The sequence below is a fragment of the Lissotriton vulgaris genome, chromosome 8 (genome assembly GCF_964263255.1).
Source record: "Lissotriton vulgaris chromosome 8, aLisVul1.2, whole genome shotgun sequence".
Taxonomy (NCBI): Eukaryota; Metazoa; Chordata; class Amphibia; order Caudata; family Salamandridae; genus Lissotriton; species Lissotriton vulgaris.
Window position 1 is genome coordinate 156,624,716 of NC_141696.1, and position 18,458 is coordinate 156,643,173.

The 18,458-nt window shown below is 45.0% G+C and overlaps 1 protein-coding gene across 1 annotated transcript in view; it reads left to right on the plus strand.

Annotated features, from left to right (window-relative positions):
* Positions 1–18,458, plus strand: part of UVRAG (UV radiation resistance associated) — a 356,076-nt gene that overhangs the window by 41,387 nt on the left and 296,231 nt on the right. The window contains exon 2 of the mRNA XM_086933865.1: positions 10,839–10,956. Coding sequence (XP_086789991.1) covers positions 10,839–10,956 — 118 coding nt within the window. The remainder of the gene's footprint in view (positions 1–10,838; positions 10,957–18,458) is intronic.

Here is an 18,458-nt window from a genome sequence, read left to right on the forward strand (position 1 = left end):
TCTTCAGCCTTTTCATATTGTTTGAATTCATAGACAAAAATGTTGTTCTTACCCACATACAAGGATGTTTATGTGCGTATCCAATCTTATGGAATTTTCTGACCTGAAACATCTGCTCTCTCTCCATGTTTGTAAGTCATATGGCTTATAAAAAGGTTACTTCCACATGGAAGTTTAACTGAGAGGCAAAAAGAATGTCAATCAGCCCTTGGTTTGCAGCGCTTAAATGCCAATTTATGTGCTCAGGAGGCTCGGAAGCAACAACCTTAATAACATGAAGATGTGTTCATAAAGCAGACATTATGGTAGTAGACAAGAGGGGCATTCAAACAGCGTAGGTAATGGCAGTTTGGAGACCACAAAGGCAGTAGTTTGTGCTCTGCAGTGTCTACCCAGATGCGGCAAACGGGAGCCAATGGGTTATCAGTCACTGTGTAAGCTCTGAGGAGTCCATTCTTGGGTAACTGAGCAGGAGCTCATTGGAGTAGATCTTAAACAACCAACCATGCTGTATATTTTGATTAAAGCGATACAAAAGGGGATGATGGACGGAGCGCTTGAGCAAATCAAACACTCACACCCAGTCAACAGATCTGGGTTTAATCCATCACCCTTCTTTAGCTCACTCAGCCACCCCAGTTCAGACATAGCCATATGCAAATCGGTCTGACCCTGGGCCTCATGGGAACAGTCCAGCCCGAACTGCCAAGCCATGCCTTCCCTGGACCGGAAACAAGCATCCTGGGACCGGTTTCGGATTCATAATCCTCATCAGCCAGGCTATCTTGAATTCAGTGGCCAAGTGAGCAAGGGACTCATGTCTGAGCATACCCTGCCAACTTAGGGCGAACAAAGCGATACCAAAGGTCCTGATGGACGGAGCGCTTGAGCAAATCAAACACTCACCCCCAGTCAACTGATATGGGTTTAATCCATCACCATTCTTTAGCTCGCTCAGCCACCCCAGTTCAGACATGACCATATGCAAATCAGTCTGACCCTGTGCCTCATTGGAACAATCCACAGCACTGGAGTGAAGCTATTCTGGCTGATGACGGCTGATAGCCAGAAACCGGTCCTAGGATGCTTGATTCCGGTCCAGGAAAGACATGGCTTGGTAGTTCGGACTGGACTGTTCCCATGAGGCACAGGGTCAAGGCTGATTAGCATGTGGCCATGTCTGAACTGGGGTGGTGTGGAGTGCAAAAAAATGATGGATTTAGGCCCAGATCTCTGTACTGGGGTGAATGTATGACATTGTTCTGCATTCTGTCCATCAACTGTTGTTTTTGCAACTGCAAGCAACTGTAGCACAAATGGAAGACCTGTTAAGACACTGCATATTAAAGATATCTTCAGATCAGCCCCAAGACGCGCCTGCTAGCAGATATATAACACCAAGTGCACAGCTCTTACAGATCGCATCGATGCCAGCACTAGTGGCAGAAAGGAAATCTCTGCCATCATCAAAGATTTCACTGTGCCTCCCGCTGCTCCCAGCAACATCACCCCCTCAGAACACCTTTGTAAGAAGCTCTTGGAATTCTTCTGTAACAATCACTTCCATATACTGCAATTTCACCCGCCTCAACCGGACTCTGTTACTTTTGTAAGTCAACATCCATCACAGCTAATGAACAAACCCTGACCTCGTGGACTGCTGTCACCACTTTCAAAATCACTGCCACCTTGGGGAACATCATGCCCCCAGCATGCCTTCACCAAAGGACTCCTACCAATCAGGGAAGTACTGACACCCATCCTCAGTACCTCCTTCAACTCAGCCACATTTCTGGAAACATGCCACCGCCATGCTTCTGCTCAAGAAACCAACTGTTGATCCAGCCATGCTTTCCAACTACAGACCCATCTCCTTCCTACCATACTGAGCACAGGTCCTAGAGAAACTAATCAGCCAGCGCCTCACCAATCACCTCCGCAACCACTAGCTCCTTGATGCCACACAGTCTGTATTCAGGTCCAACCACAGTACAGAAATGTCACTTATTGCTGTCACTGACTGCATTCACTTGATAGAGGAGGCACAGAAGCCCTCATTCTCTTGGACCTCTCTGTAGCATTTGTAATCCACATCAAACACATGCGTGAGATTAGCATCCAAGGACCCGCTCTCCACTGAATCTGTTCCTTCTTAACGGATAGAACACAAGTTCATCTATAAAAACTCATTTGAGTAGAATATTATCTTAACCTGTTATTTTCCTTCAAAGCTCATGACTTTTACTTACTGGAGTATGAAATGCAATTATTTATTTAAATTAAAAATGTTTAAACAGCAAAGTATCTGTCTGGCATTCGTGAGAATAAAGATTTCAAACTGAGGAGAGAATTCCTATGGCAGTTTCATTGATAATGCATGTTGAGAGTTTTGTAGGTGCTTCAGGTTCCTTATGTCTCAGAGTTTGTAAACTACAGTGTTCCATAGTTTTGGTCTCAGGAATGGTAGACTTTTTGAGTCTCTACTCATTTTACATATCAGACTCAGTTATTGAACACCTTTAGCCCCCTGTTAGCCTTATTATTTATCTTGACAGATAAACCAACAGCGTTCTGCTTTTTTCTGTTCAAACCATGATCTCTGGAAGTTAACATTCAAGTAGGAGGCCACATGTGGGCCCTTGTGGAATAATGCACTAAAGAAATAATTTTTCATAAGCAAATTTTTTTACGAAACTTACACACAACCAAAACTTGTAGCTGTCCCAACCACCTTCACCCGTAGCCAGTTTTCACAGCTCGCTTCAGTGATCTCCCTTGCCCAATCCATAATGGTTCGGCTATTTCCCCTAGATCTTCCCATGCTTCCGAGGGCAGCTGCAAGCTACTTATCATATTTTTCTTGCTGGGCGCATAAATCTACTACGGCCGGCCATTCAACCATTGTAGGCAGATGTGCTGAGGTCCACTTTGTAACTTTGTTGCCTTTGGCCACTAACAGGGCCACCCTTATGAACACACGCTTTAATCTGGGACCGCCAATGTCGTCTAGCAGCTCCAAGAGGGCGGTCCATTGGGTAACCTCCAGTGCCCTGCCCAACACCAGTGAAAGCTTGTGCTCTATCCGCTGCCTTAGCAGGCCAACACAGGACAGGATCAGCCTACATGACAGAAGTCAGCTCCATGAGTTGTACAGCGAAAGCAGGTAGGTTGTGTGATCCTGACGGCCCAGTGTAGCCATTTGTGAGTCATGTAAGTGAGGTGCAGATAGTTAAGTTGGACCAAGCGCAAACATGTAGATATGGCCAGTTCTCTGGTGCAATCCGGACATCCCTCCAGTCAGCATAATCCAGTTCTCCCAGACTGCCCTCCCATTTCAACTTAAATTTGGAAAAGTGATAGGGAGCATTAACAACCAAGGATCGATACACCTGTGAAATAGCACCCTTTCAGAGTTCCCAAGTCAGTAACCTGGCCTCAAGGGGGTAAAGTCGGGTACAGCGGTGTCGGGGGAGGGGGAATGTTTGAAGCGAGGGCATGTCTCAACTGTAAATATTTTTTAACTCTGCAAGAGAGCTAGAACTGCTCCTGGATCTCTTCAAACATCAATATGTTTGCCTCCGATCGCTGCACGTAGGGCTACAAAACACCATTATAAGGATCTCCGGGATGGAGCAAGGGATTGGTGCCCCATAAAGGATCATATCTAAACCCAGGACGGTCAATTCAGCCTGATATTTTGCGGTCATTCCAGCCCCTGCTGAGCCAGTCATCTATGACACCACTTGTGAAGCCAAGTAGTAACAGTGTAGATCGGCCGTTCCTAGACCCCATCATAAGGTGATAGTCAAGTGTTGTCCTATGCAATTTGGGTGCGGCGCCTGCCAAGAGGATAGTACGGCTAACAGAATTCAGGCTGCAGAACCATTTCTTATGGTTTGGGAGTGAGAAGTTCTGAAAAATGTAGAGTAACTGAGGCAACACATGATTTTGAAGAGGACCACCTACCCCATCATGTGAAGCAGTAGGCGCCTCTATTTCTGCAGGTCCCGTTTCATGTTTGCGAGGAAGGGGGACAAGTTAAGGGTCCACGTCAATTCCGTATCGTAGAAACATGGATCCCCAGTTAGGGGAAGAAAAGGCATCTTTATATGAATGTAGGTGCTCCATGAGCAAGTAGCCAGGTCATCTTTGGATGGCACCAGCAGGGACTTTGCCTTGTGATGCAAAGCCCTGAGGTCTTCTCGTACATCTCAAGTATTTCTAAGCATCTCGGACCGAGGACTGCAGAGTATCTAGGAAGAGGAGTATATTGGCCATATATAGGACAAAGTGCTCCTCCGGCCCAAAGTTCTACGCCCATCCCTTCATCCGAGCATCGCAGCGTACAGTGCATGCCAGGGGTTCTGTGGCAAGGATGAACAGGAGAGGAGAGAGGGCAGCCCTGCTGGGTATCTCGGTAGTAGATTGGGAAGGAGGTGCGAAACGTCCCATTTATCTGGACCCGTGCGGATGGATTTCAGTATTGGAGATTAGTATGCCTACGAAAATATGGACCATGTCCGGTTCTCTGAAGAGCTGCGCTTGGGAAGGACCAGTCTTCAGAGTAGAATCCTTTCTCTAAGTCAATCAGAAGTGTGGCCAACGGTGATCGCAGCCGGTGTACCAGAGAGAGAGAATGTGCCCTGGACTCTTCGGATAAATTTGTGAGTTCCTTGGTCCGACATGAACTGCACTGGTCCCGATGTATCAAGCGGGGTTTATTGGTTAGCTATATGTAAATCAAAGGAGAGAGTAAGGGAGATTACTCAGGCTATGTGTAGTGGGAACTCCTGGTCCCCAGGAACTAGTTTTAACAACAATGGAGGAGTGCCCCCTATATGTAAAGTATACAGTGAAGGAATTTCCTCTGTATCTGGAGCTTAAGGCTCAGGTTAGCGATAAGTGCCCCAACCCTTGACCGGACATAAGTTGTCCTTTTAAGAAGACCCCTCACTCACCAACCTGGTTGGTGACATGCTTCATCATTGGGGTCCCACCCCATAGGCCGAGTGCCCATAGGGTGTGCTGCGACACCTGGTTACGGTGGAGCGGGTTTCTTGTTTTATTATATGTGAAAAAATTAACAGTGAAAGGTGTGTTAAAAAGGGCCAAGACTACTCACAACAAGACTTTATTCTTGAGTGCTTTGTCCCTGTTAAAAATATAATGTGGCACCAGTGCCTAATTAGGAAGGCTTTGGTGTCTCGAGGTGTGATAAATTTAAAAATAGCGTAGTGTGCTATGTGAGTTAGTACGCACACGCTAAGGCGCGTCCAGCCCTCGTTCAAAATAAAGACCACTCCACGGGGCATTACTGAGTGAAAACCAAGTAGGTTTAAACGATAGACGAGCAGAAGCCGCAAGTGACGGATACTTGCCGTCTTGGAACACTCGATGCCCATGAAGCACTAATTTACCGCTTCAAGTGTTTTTTCCTGAACCAGGATAAAACACCCTTTTACATTAGACCACAATTTGTGGTCTTTATTTTGAACGAGGGCTGGACGCGCCTTAGCGTGTGCGTACCACCCCGCTCAAAACACACGGTCCTGACGAAAACCAGTAGAATTTTTTTTGAAAATGGTTGAAACATGTAGACCTAATTTTAACTACCTCACATAGCACGCTACGCTATTTTTAAATTTATCACACTTCTCGAGACACCAAAGCCTTCCTAATTAGGCACTGGTGCCACATTATATTTTAACAGGGACAAAGCACTCAAGAATAAAGTCTTGTTGTGAGTAGTCTTGGCCCTTTTTAACACACCTTTCACTGTTAATTTTTTCACATATAATAAAACAAGAAACCCGCTCCACTGTAACCAGGTGTCGCAGCACACCCTATGGGCACTCGGCCTATGGGGTGGGACCCCAATGATGAAGCATGTCACTAACCAGGTTGGTGAGTGAGGGGTCTTCTTAAAAGGACAACTTATGTCCGGTCAAGGGTTGGGGCACTTATCGCTAACCTGAGCCTTAAGCTCCAGATACAGAGGAAATTCCTTCACTGTATACTTTACATATAGGGGGCACTCCTCCATTGTTGTTAAAATTTATTGGTTAGCTCACACCTTTTGTAAATATCTTAATATGTGTGTTTATATGGGAGATCGGCCTATAAACACAATTGTCTGAATTCCAGCCCTATGTAGGTATTATCACAATCGTGTTTGTGTCAAGATTGTGGGGAAAGTACCAGCCTCCACTGAAGCTGTGTCCATTGTCACAAGGTGAGGAATCAAAAGCTCTAGGAACCGCCTATAATTTTCAACTGAAAGGCCGCCTGGGCCCAGTATTTTACCCAGTACCATGTTTGATAGCCCCTGTATAATCTCTTTGGCCATGATTACTTGGTCCACTACTCAGGCTAAGGGGCTGGGGATTGAGGTCAATGAAATGTTCGCTAACAGTGGTTGAGCTTGCTCCTGGGAGGCCGGGGTATGCAGCTGTAAAGGACCGTGTAATAATCCGCACATTTTTGGAAGTTAGGAATCTGGGACGTCCCCCGGTGTCTGTGACCTGTGGTATCACTCTCGAAGCTGTCTCTCTGGTGACTAACCAGTAGAGAAGCTTTGCCAATTTATCAACATGCTCGAAAACCCGCTGAGTCAATGACTTCCAGCATTGGCAGGCCTCCCCCAGTGAAATCTGTCATACAGTTGTCCTGTCAGCTGCCAGTCGTCCTTCAAGGTCTGGGGAGCAGTCCGACTGGTGTTGGTGTTCCAAGTAAAGAATTTGGATCTTCAAAGCTGTAATTTGAGCAAGTTTCTGCCTCTATTGGCCTCGGATAAACCCTTTAGAGTGGCCACGGATTGTGGGTTCACTGGCCGCTCATAGGGTGAAAGCTTGTGTTCTAGCCGCTGCTAACTGTATGGGCCTTGATTTTCTTGAAAGTAGATCTGTATCTCGGACGTCACATGTGCCAAGCAGTCCCTATCTGTCATGTACCATGCGTTAAAACGCCACATGGGATGGCTTCCCGACTCCAGTGACACCAGGTGCACTGTAAATGGTGGTTGATTTGAGTTTCTCTGTTGTAGGATCATAGCTGTGGTCATATGAAGAACATCCGTGGGTGGCAACCGGAGAAGATCAATATGGGACTCCGTGTTATGAGCTGTCTGTGTGGTTATAAGGACAAGCCTGCTGAATCCCTGTCTTCCAGGGATCACAGTAAACTGTTTTCCTGGTGTGAGAACCACCGGATGAAATCTAGTAGCCAGCTGAGGACTGTGGACCGTTTAATGCAGTCTAGCAGTCCATTCACGTTGGAGGACGTAATCTCTAGTGGTGCCAAAGAACCGCAGGTCAATATCACCAGGATAAGGCTGGAGGAGAGTACCAGTATGAATGGTCCTGACACACAGAAGGTCGTGCGGGAGTGAGTGGACCTAGAACAGCAAATTTAGTTGTGATGAGCATAGCAATCAAACTGCAAGCATAAACAAAGAACAACCCTTATAACATCCCATCTCCTGCCCCGTCCCATACTTTTACCTCTGAAGCATCTGTCCCCATAAAACAAACTATGTTAAGTAAACAATACAACGCTAAATAGTGCCAAACTTAAAGCCTCCTCACATGCAGGATTCGAAGCCAGTTAACGTACCTATGATAAAGTCATGGGGGGACACCTTCCTAGAAGGGGTGGGTGAATTCCAGGTGTCCCGTGATCTTGGTCGGCCAGACATCGGGGTCCCCGGCCGTGATATCAAACAGTTCTGGTGCACATTTTGGCAGGGCTCCCTTGTGACCATGACCCTGGACCCACCTCTGAGTCAGGAGTCCACCCGGCCATGGGGTCGGACATTAGCCCTTCGGGGTCTGGTACGCCTTCTTCTCTGAAACTTTGTGTGGGGGGGGAAGAGAGCTCCTAATTATGCTCTCCGCAACAGTGTCCACCCCCACCCCTCCATTTCGGCGAAGGTCCATTGTTTCAGTGGTCTACTCCCAAGCCTGTTCGGTGTCTTGAAGAAAAGGGTTGTGAAATTGAAGACCACTTTCTACTTCGCAGGGAAGAGTAGTGAATAGGAGATCTGGAGGACGTAGAGTTTCAGCTTCAGTTTATTGAAAGAGCGCTAGCGCTTTTGGACTGCTTGTGTATATTTCATAAAATCCATGACACTGAGTTCTGATAGCGAAGTTCTTGCCAGCGCCTAGCCTCACGAAGAATGGCGTCAGGACACAATAGTTGATGACCTTGCCAATCATTGGACGTGCCAGTGCCCAAGTGGGTGGGGCAGGCACTGTGTGAGGGGGTCTATGGACTCTCTCCACCATGAACCAAGGCTACAGGCCTTCCTCAGGAACCCAAGAGCGCAACCAGTCCCCTAGAAAGCGCTCTGCATCTTGGATCTCCCTGTCCTCAGGAAACCCCTCGAACCAAAGATTATTCCTGTGTGCATGATTTTCTGCGTCCAATGGCCTGCTCTCCACTGCACCAAGGAGCTTGAAGACCATAGTTTTAAGAGTGACCACATCATCTTTCATGGACGACCCACTGCGTTTAGTCTCAGCAACACAGTGGGCATCGTTGTACAGGTCCTGGCGCAGAAGCAAGACATCCACTGTAACCTCTCCCACTTTGGTTTACACTGCTTTCTGTGATTCTTGAATGATCTGGAGGATGGTACTAAGGTCAGGGTTGGTCTGGGACACATTTCAGTGCCGGGGGACAGACACCCAGCCCCAACCCGCTTGGGATCGGATTTATGAATTGGCCTACATTTGTTTGGGCATGTGTAGATGGAGCTGGTCTGTCTTTGCCCTTGCTACCCACTGGGGGACCGCCCTCACTCAATCAATCAATCAATCACGGCATTTGTAAAGCGCGCTACTCACCCGGGAGGGTCTCAAGGCGCTGGGTATCTCAGAGTATCCCAGAATGTCACAGCGCTTTCCCCAGGGGCAGCATGAGCAACTGCCAACAGATGACCAGGCCTGGGGCCCCCTGACGGCAGCCCACGTCAATAGGATCTGAAATGCCGGCCTCAGCAGCCCACCCTGGGAGGGACCCAAGGGCGCCTCTGGGCGCATCCCTGGGCGAACCTGGTGATTCAATCTAGCGTAGGAGGTACTTCTGAAGCCATGGCATGATTGCCCAGAGGCAGCACGAGCAGCCACATCTGTAGGCTTGCTGGTCAGTTGTAAGTCCCAGGGCTCAACTAGGGTCAGGCGCTTCAGCTGGGTCTAGCATGCCGGTACCAGTGGCCTGCCCCAAAATGGAAGTGATGGCGCTCCTGGGGCATACCCACACCAGGGCTGATGACGTGGCTGAGGGGCACCACTCTCTCCTGTTCATGCCCGGGCCCAGCCACCACAGCCCCGGAGCCCAAGCAACAACCAAGTCTCCGCACACTCAATGGGCCCCTTTTCTCCACTGCAGGCACTCACTGGGTCTGTGTGCAGCTGCTACGTCTGTATGCAGCCCAGCTCCCACGCAGCCTCAAGGGCCCGACACAGCTGCATGGATGAAAACGCCCGCAATTGGGCAGCCGACACCAGTCGCACAGACTCTGGTAGCTGGCACCTCCAAGGCTGCTGAGGTCTCACACCGGCAGCGTCCTCCGAGGCCACCTTCACCGCGAGGAAACTTCTCCATGCGGGGCTGCCAGCACGGATGGGTGGACGTTTCACCAGAGAAAGGACCAAAGCTCTGGTCGAGCGCGGTCCCTTGTATTCACAGGGCCACAGAAACGTTACCAACTTTTTCAGTTTGAAATACAACAGTTAATATAAATGTACTGGTAATGATGACATGAAAAAAATAGGATACAACTTCTTTTTGTTTCTAGTCCTCCTCATACCATATCTTCGTTCATAAGGAGTATTTTCTTTCTCTGCCTCTAGAAAAGAGATGGAAAGGGAGATAAGTCTGTCACCTCCAGTTTTGTCAATTCCCTGTCTTCCTGTAAAAGTAATGGAAGTTTTTACATTCCCCTTCATCCTCTAAATTCCTCATCACTTTCAAAAATAGTAACCAGTGTAGCCCTCTTCCTTGTTGCTTCATTTGCTTTGATTGTACGTTCTGGGCATGAGCCCATCAACATAATTGCCTTCATCAGGGTTGGTCATGGTGTAATATAAATGTGTGGGTATCAACCAATATTTTGATACTGAAAGTTATTGTATGTCTCATTTAGATTTGACCTGGTTAGTCCTTCTCCAAAGTTAGGTGTGTGGTTACAAAGCTTTCAGTAGTTATTTTATGCACCATGGAAGGGTATGTCCAGTATACCCTTTAAAAAATATTGCTCTTGCTGACTAGAAGTTGAGTATACAGCTGATTGCACACTTTCTCAGTATTAGTATTACAGAAAGTATCAAGTCTAGTGCGCATTTTGCTTTGATTCATGTTTAGTAAGATTGTATAATGTAATTCATCCTACATCCTTTCTATCCTTAAATGAAGTGTTTTAGACTGACTCAGTTTAGGAAAAAACATATAAAAACTAAGACATAGAATATGGAAATGTTGCTGGAAATGTCCATAAAGTTGCCCTGATATATGGATTATTAAATGCTAGCAGTAACATGCATAGTGAATATATACCTTTTGTGATATACTGACATTTTACTGTAACTGATGTCTTTCACCATTCTAGAAGCTGAATGTTTGCACCCTTTTGGTTGTTATGCTCTGTTATTACCAGTTGTCTTTGTTCCTTGTAGTAACAGTTGATTGCAATAGTTTACCCAAATGCTTCTCCTAGTTCAGTCGCCATTAAGAGATGTTGAAATGACTAGTCAAATTAATCTTTATTGAGATTTCTTGAATAATCCCCCATAAATTGAGTTCTTCTGCCCTCTGATTATGTGCATCTTGCTTTGATTTAGCGGCGATTGCGCCACCTGCGGAATATTGCTGCACGAAACATTGTCAACAGAAATGGACATCGCCTTCTTGACACATACTTCACTCTTCACTTGTGTGACAATTCTAAGATACTCCGAGGTAAGGCACTATACCCTACACTCATCCCATTTCTCTTAATTTGTAAGGGATACTTTTTCACATTATTGTTTTTCGCTCTGGTCGATATCTGGATATATTGTATGTCAGATACTGTAAATAAAACATTCTGCTAATCACGTTTTTAATTTATTGTAGTATTCTTCTGCGAGTACTTCAGGTTGGATGGTATGAAATCATCATGTCCAGCACATTGCCAAAGTGTCACTGATTAATTTTGGATCTTGCGAACAAGGAGCAAGTGGGCAATAGTGGCCCCTAAGGATTGGGGTTGTCTTTGTGGTTCTTTCGCCATGCTGCATCATAGAGGTGCAAGGGTGGGACTCACATCTTAGCTATAGCCCTTGGTGCAGGTGTGAGATGAAAGACCGATGCTGCAGATGAGGGAGTCTAGGAAATCTTGGTTCTCCAACATAAGTTATGCATGCGGTGATGCTAGAGTTAATTGTATCTTCTAATCCCTTCCTCACCACAGCACCAACCTCTCTTATGAAGCCACTGGACCTGCTTTTCTACAGTGCTGCCTATACCTCTGGAGGGGATTAGGTGTGTACATATGCTATGCACAGGTGGGAACTTTCTGATGGGTTCTTACCAGTGTAGAGCCAGGGTATTCCCCAGGCATATACCCAGCAACTTCTGTGTCCTGTGCTTCCTTATACAATTTCTGTGGCTCTCGTATGTGCTTGTCAGCAGTGCACTGCCGCAGTATCGTGGGTTGACTGAAGCAGCTCACAAATAAATGGTTGTCACCAGATTTCACCTTAGTTTGTATGCTTCAGTTAGCAACAGAAGATTGAGGCATTTCAGCATCCCCATCCATGCATTCAACGCCAGCCCAATATTTCATTTAGTAGCACTTTATACATATATTTTACTCGCAATGTCAAATCACACCTCTTTGGTACACCCCTGTCACGACCCGGGAAATCTTGATGATGTAGAATTTGTTTACCAAAACTGTTTCCAAATCATTTTACTTTGTCTCTAATTGAATCAACTAGATGGTATGGAGCTTCAGGTTTTTAATGCCTCTGTTTTGCTTTTCATGTATAAAGATGACTGCCTTCCAGGTCACATGCTGGCTGACAGTTTAGATACTGTAGATGAAGTAGACTTGCCAATAGGTACTGATGGAGGTTTGAGAAGACATGGTTGCATGCAGTTCTCTAGGTTTTTGGTGGCTCTTGGAGAATGAAGGCTAGGTTGAGATGCACATTGTTCAAAGTTGAGGTCCCTTTTGTAACAGATATATTCTTTCCAGTATGTTAATTCCCGAAGCAATGCTAGCCATTCAGAGGCTACAAGAGCCCTGCTGTACTTAGCCCATGTCCGTGCCCTCATCTCTCCAGGTCTTAACTGTACTTCCATCTTTAGAGAGACAGAGTAACTTTGTGATTTTGACACAGGGAGTACATGAGTTAAGCTTACTAACAGTTAACTCTCCCATGGGCAGTGAAGGCTTCTGAGTTACTGTGGAAACTTTTAGAAGATCACCAATGAAGCCTTCATAATCTAGAATTGAATTACTACTTTCCTTGTACCAGAGGGCACTCTCATATCCCCTAGCCTCTCCTATTCAGACAGCGTCGGATGAGTGGCAGAGATGCTTCTGCTGAAGGAAGTCATTATGGACCACTCTGGTAAGTGTCTCCAAGCCAGGTTCCCAAGAAGCATGGGTGGATTTCACCCTGTTGTAGACTTGTATTTCATAAACAAAGTTCTAAGAAAGCAGATGTTCGAAGTGTTGAAGCCCACATTTAGATGGAGTCCTTGAAACTGTAGGATCTCTACTTCCACATCATAATTATTCTGCTAGGGATTTGTGATAAAAAGAGAGCAGTTTATTTATTTATTGAAAGTTTTATATAACTCGAACATGACCCAAGGGCATTAGAGTGCTTAACAAGTACATAATGGTAAACAAAAAAAGTTAAATTACCAAATAAAAAGCGATGAGCAATAAACAAAGCATGGGGACAACAGTAGGATAGGAGTAAACACGGTCAATGCAGAGTACTTGAGTTAGACAATGTTACTTTGAGGACGTTATAGGCAAATAGTAGTAAAACAAGTGTACAATAAATGATAGATCTCAGCTAGTAAGGACTTGCTGTAATGCAGCAATACAGGAACATAGTTGTTCTGATAGAGCTAGATGGAGAGAGCAGAGTCATAGCTAATGGAAATGGTAGGAATAGACTGGGTGGCAGCGTAGGTTGAGAGGTGAAGAGGATGGAGTTCAGTCGACAGCTTATGGTAAGAATTTGGTCATAAGGAAGATCTTGGCTTCCTTCTTGAAGGCAGAAGTGGAGCTCATTCTTCTGATGTGAGGGGGAAGCAAGTTCCTAATTCTAGGGGCCGCTCCAGAGAGGGCTCTGTCATAGGGTTTCTTCTTATGGAATAAGGGTGGTTTCAGGACTAGATCCCTGGCGCGCTCTGCAAGGGTCTTCCTCCCCCTGAAATCTTGATTTAAAAAAAATAATAATTTGTAAGCTAAATCAGTGTTTTGTGGTGGATGGCTTTGTAAGTAATACAAGCCAGTTTAAGTTTAATTCTTGCTCCGAATGGAAGCCAGTTCAAAGCCTTCAGATGATGAGAGATGTGGTCAAATTTCTCTGATCCTGTTAGAAGTCTTGCTGCAGCGTTGAGGCATGCTTTTAGGGGAGCGCTGGAGATCTTGGGTAAGCCTGAAAGTGTAGTGCAACCATACTCGATCCAAAAATGACTAAGGATTGTACTGCCATTTTAAGGTCAGGCGATGAAATGAATGGTCTGAATTTCCTGAGATAGCTCAAGTGAAAGCGGGTGCTTTTGGCCATCGAGTTGATGTGAGTTTGCATGTTTAAGTTCTTGTTAAGAGTAATACCCAGAAATTTGGTGAAGTCAACCAGGGCAGGAGTGCAGTTTAGAGCAGTGATCGACTTGGTCCCTTCCTTAACATTGGTGGAGCTTTTGGGCGGGGAAATCAAGAGGAATTCTGTTTTTTGTGGATTGAGATTAAGATGATTGCAGGTTAGCCTATGTGAACTGAGCTTTAAGGCATCATCCATTGACTTGATCTTCTCCAGAGATGAGATCTTCATGTAAATCTGGGTATCCTTTCATACATGTGGTAGGAGATGTAAGTATGCTGGAGAGTTTCAGTGAGTTGTTCAACATAGCGGTTAAACGGTGAAGTGGAGAGAGTAGAGCCTTGTGGAACATCAATCGAGCTAGAGGAAGGTAAGGATAACTCATGGTGAACCAAAAATCTTTGGGTTCTGTTCTGCAAGAAGGATTTTGTGGTTAACAGTGTCAAAAGCAGAAGACAAATCAAGAAGAACTAGTAGGCAGTTTCGTTATGATCAAGAGCCAAAAGAGCGTTGTCCACTATATGAAGAATTGCAGATTCAGTATTGTGGCCAGGTCTAAACCGAGATTGACTGTCATCAAGCAAATTGAATTTCTAGATGTGTTGGTTAACTGTTGTTCCACACCTATTTCTAGAACTTTGGCTAAAAGAGGAATGTTGGTCAAAGGCTTAAAATGTTTCGGGTCTACAGGGTTCCCTGTATGTTTTTTAAAGATGAGAAGGACTTGACCAGTCTTGAGGCAGTCTTGTAAGGAACCTTGAGATAAGGAAGCATTGATTATGTTGGTCCAGCTGGGGACGATGCATTGGTGGGGTAACAGAAGGCATTTGGAAGGAAGGGGAATCATTGTAGTGATTATTGGAATTAATGGACAATATGGTTCTAGCATTGCTATTGTGGTCATAAAGCTTGAAGTCAGACCATTGGGCTTCATTTTTAGAATTCGGCTGTGGGGGGTGTAGTGGTTCGAGTTGAAGAATATACGAATGGGAGAGTGCATCAGCAGCTGCCAAGAGTTTGATTTCCAGGGTGTGGACTCTGTATGAGAACATGGAGGAGAATTTCTCACAGTTGATTTGGGCTATGGCTGATTCATGTGAGGTTTTAGCAAGTCTGTCCGATTTATGTTTTATCAACTCAAAGAGTTTACGTGGTTAATTTTTGGCATTGTCAAGTCCAGTACTAAAGAATTCTTTTTAGGTTTCGACCTGGCGAGGGGCACACAGTGCCCCTCCCAGATCGAAAACTTTTGTCTTCAGTAGGGATGTTCGGACCGCCTCTGTTTCCCATTGGCTAGCTCCATAAATGGAGGCTAGCCATTGGAAGAGATTGGCTGTCAATCACGTTTTTCCGTGAAAACGCGATTCGGGGGCGTTTCTGGGTCTTTTTTTAAGCCCCACCCCTTGCTGCCGTGTGTCCCGGGCCGCGCTGTGATTGGCTGCCGGCCCGGGACACCCCCGAGACGTCAGCCAATCACAGCACGGCCCGGGACCTGACTTGTTTCTTATTGTATATAACGCTGGCTTGCTTCTCCTTTTTTTTTTTTAGTGGTTGTTGTCACCTGGTTTAACGCCTATTGTTTGATTGTTTGCTATCAAATGTATTTTGTGGCTCTATACAGTACTTGTTGCATGACATGTTCTCACCTCTCACATCGTCTTGTGATATTCATTGACTGTTTTTTTGTTGGACTTGCCGTATGGAGCTATGTTTAACTTTACAGTCCATGTATGTAATGTTTTTGTATACACTTGTTTTCGGTGATTTTGTTTAGTTTTTGTTTCTCCTCTACCTTAATCATGGCGATGGACTTTTTCATTATCTTCGCCCGTTCTAAGATCGCCGACTCTGTTTTCTTTCACTCTCCAGTCCGCTCTCTATGTCTACCCACTCGCATACATGCTTGCACAACTTTTCTTGCAGCTGCACTCCAGCCACGCTGATCACAGTTTGTCTTCACACCCTTGCGTTTCCTTATCGGTGAGCACCCCTTTTTACCATCGTAGTTTCTGATTTCGATACCGTTTTATTTTCATTACAGTTTTATTTTAATTTGGCCCGAGTCATCTTTCTTTAATTGCTGTAGGTTTCTGCCATATTTGAGCATATAATCCTGACGCTGAGTTGTTCACAACTCTGGCGGGTGAGTTTCTTTGCTACTCCTTTTTCATTTTTGTCCAGCCGTTAGGCTTCTCCACTTTGATGTTTTCCTTTTTTCATTTTCTACTATAGTTTGCTGATCGAGAACTTTGGACGCGCTACTGGGCGTCCCTATATTATTTTAAACATAGCTGATCAGCCTACTCAGCATACATGCTGCGTTAAGTTACTCCAATTGGTAAGGAGTTTAAAGTAGTTGCTCAATCTTTTAGTCACATTTCACGGCTTTTGTTTTCACTCAATGCTTACCGTCTAGTTCTTGCTTAGATACCACGCGTTTGTCGCATGTTCACGTTATCTGCCTGTCTGTTTTTCTCCCTACTTTGACATTGGTGACGGTCTGATACTTTCATACTTTTTACTTTCTGCTTTCCTCTTGTATTATGTTTCGATGGTGGTTTGGCACTTCCAGTAATATTAGCCTTCTCCAGTTTTCATCTTCTGTGACGCTCTACCTTGAATCATATTATGTAATTTCCTAGACCTTGTTGTTAGCCTGTTGGTTTTCCACTGCATTGTACATAACCTTTAGTAATGATTTCGTAATATCATCCCACAGATTCCCATGATGAAGGGCGTTATGTAAGCCTGAAATACATTGGGACTTGTAGTTTTCAACTTGTGATGCTGTTGGAAAGCATCTTTGTTTGGTTTTTGTGAATCACTACAACACTGTCCAAGAACAATAAATAAGAATTTACACAACGCTTGAAGATCTTTGGGATACATTTCTTTTCTTTCATATTGATGACTTGTATGTGAATTGCTTGAATCTATTGCAAACGCTGTTTTAATTGTATACATTATTATTGTAAAGACAGTACACTCTTACGAGTGACCTTAGCAGTGCACTTGGTTTCCCAGGTAATTATCTGGATAATTCCCTATTTCACAGCACGGAATCGGCATTGGTGGACATTTCGGAGGCCATTAGGGACTGTTTGGACGCAGGCGGCAGAGCGGCTCTAATGTTATTGGACCTCTCTGCCGCGTTCGATACGGTTCCCCATCAGCTTCTTCTTTCCCTTCTGTCATCTATTGGCGTCCATGGTTCGGCTATAGAGAGGTTGACTTCTTTTCTGCTCCGGACGCAGCAGGTATGGCTACCCCCATTCTCGTCATCGGCCAAGCTTCTTTCCACCAGGGTGCCCCAAGGGTCAACTTTAAGTCCACTATTCTTTAATATATATATGACCCTCTGATTGTCTTGGCCGAACAACTGGGCGCTAAAATAATAGCCTACGCCGATGACAGACAACTGCTGTTTACCTGGTCTGCTACGGAGTTGGACAGTGACACTGCTTCCGCCCAGACCTGTCTCTCCTCAGTCTTCAACTGGCTGGCTTCTGCTCAGCTAAAATGTAATGAAAATAAAACTGAAATTTTACTCTATGGGCAGTTCCCTTCACATTTCAGAGAATCCCTGTGGCCTGCGGGCTTTCCATTCCCTAGCTCCGTAGGCGATCCGGCTAAAAATCTGGGGGTGTGGTTTGGAGAAGATTTAAAATTTGAGGTACACATTAAGAAACTCACCTGCAGCTGCTTTGGCACTCTTAAAGCTCTCCGAAATTTTTTTCCTCTTCTTCCCAGAATGGCGAGAGAAACAGTGGTGAGATCGCTCATTCTCTCTCGCCTTGACTACGCTAATGCCCTGTTCAGTGGCACCCCAGCATACTTGATTAATCGTCTTCAGATAATCCAAAATGTGACTATAATCAGAATTACATACTTTTTAAACAAGCATTTACAATGCAACGGTTTCGCCTTTGGAAAATGTAGAGCTATTTGCAATGTAAATTACAATGCCATTTATTTATCTGTTTTCAAAACCAACACATAAATACAAATTTTGTCATTTACAATGCCAATAGCCCAAACTTTTCCAAAGGCGAAACCGTTGCATTGTAAATGCTTGTTTTGATCTGAGAATGATTTTGCTGTCACTGCATTTCTGCATTCGCCTGAGCAGTGTTTCTTTTTTAAAATGTCTACCACCTCAGTGTCCTGTAAGGTATAGAAAATGTTTTCAGCTACCTCTTTGGTTATCTTGTTTGGGATTTAAGCAAATGTTTTTTCTAGTGCCTCCCTTTGAGGTTTTCCGTTCTCGTTCACTGTTAATTGTGGCACTGTTAATTGTGGCACTGAAACGGTGTTCCTCCTTGATGTAACCTTTGCACGGGGAGTTTCAAGTACTTATTTTTTTTGCCTCTGTTTACTGGCTGCCTTCCAGTGTTGTTCAAAATTGGTCATTGTTTTTCTTCTGATGGTTTCCAATTTTATTTGATGCAAAAAATCAGTTGCCTTTCCTTTTGGTCATTCTGCTGATGTACAAGTGGGAGTAGACAGACTCAATCTGAAGAGAGACTTGAGTTTTTATGTGGATGGCTGTAAGCATCACAGCTGATGACCAGTTGTTTATGGATTTATCAGGCACTAAGTATTGTTGAACAGTGAAGAAGCACATTTTTG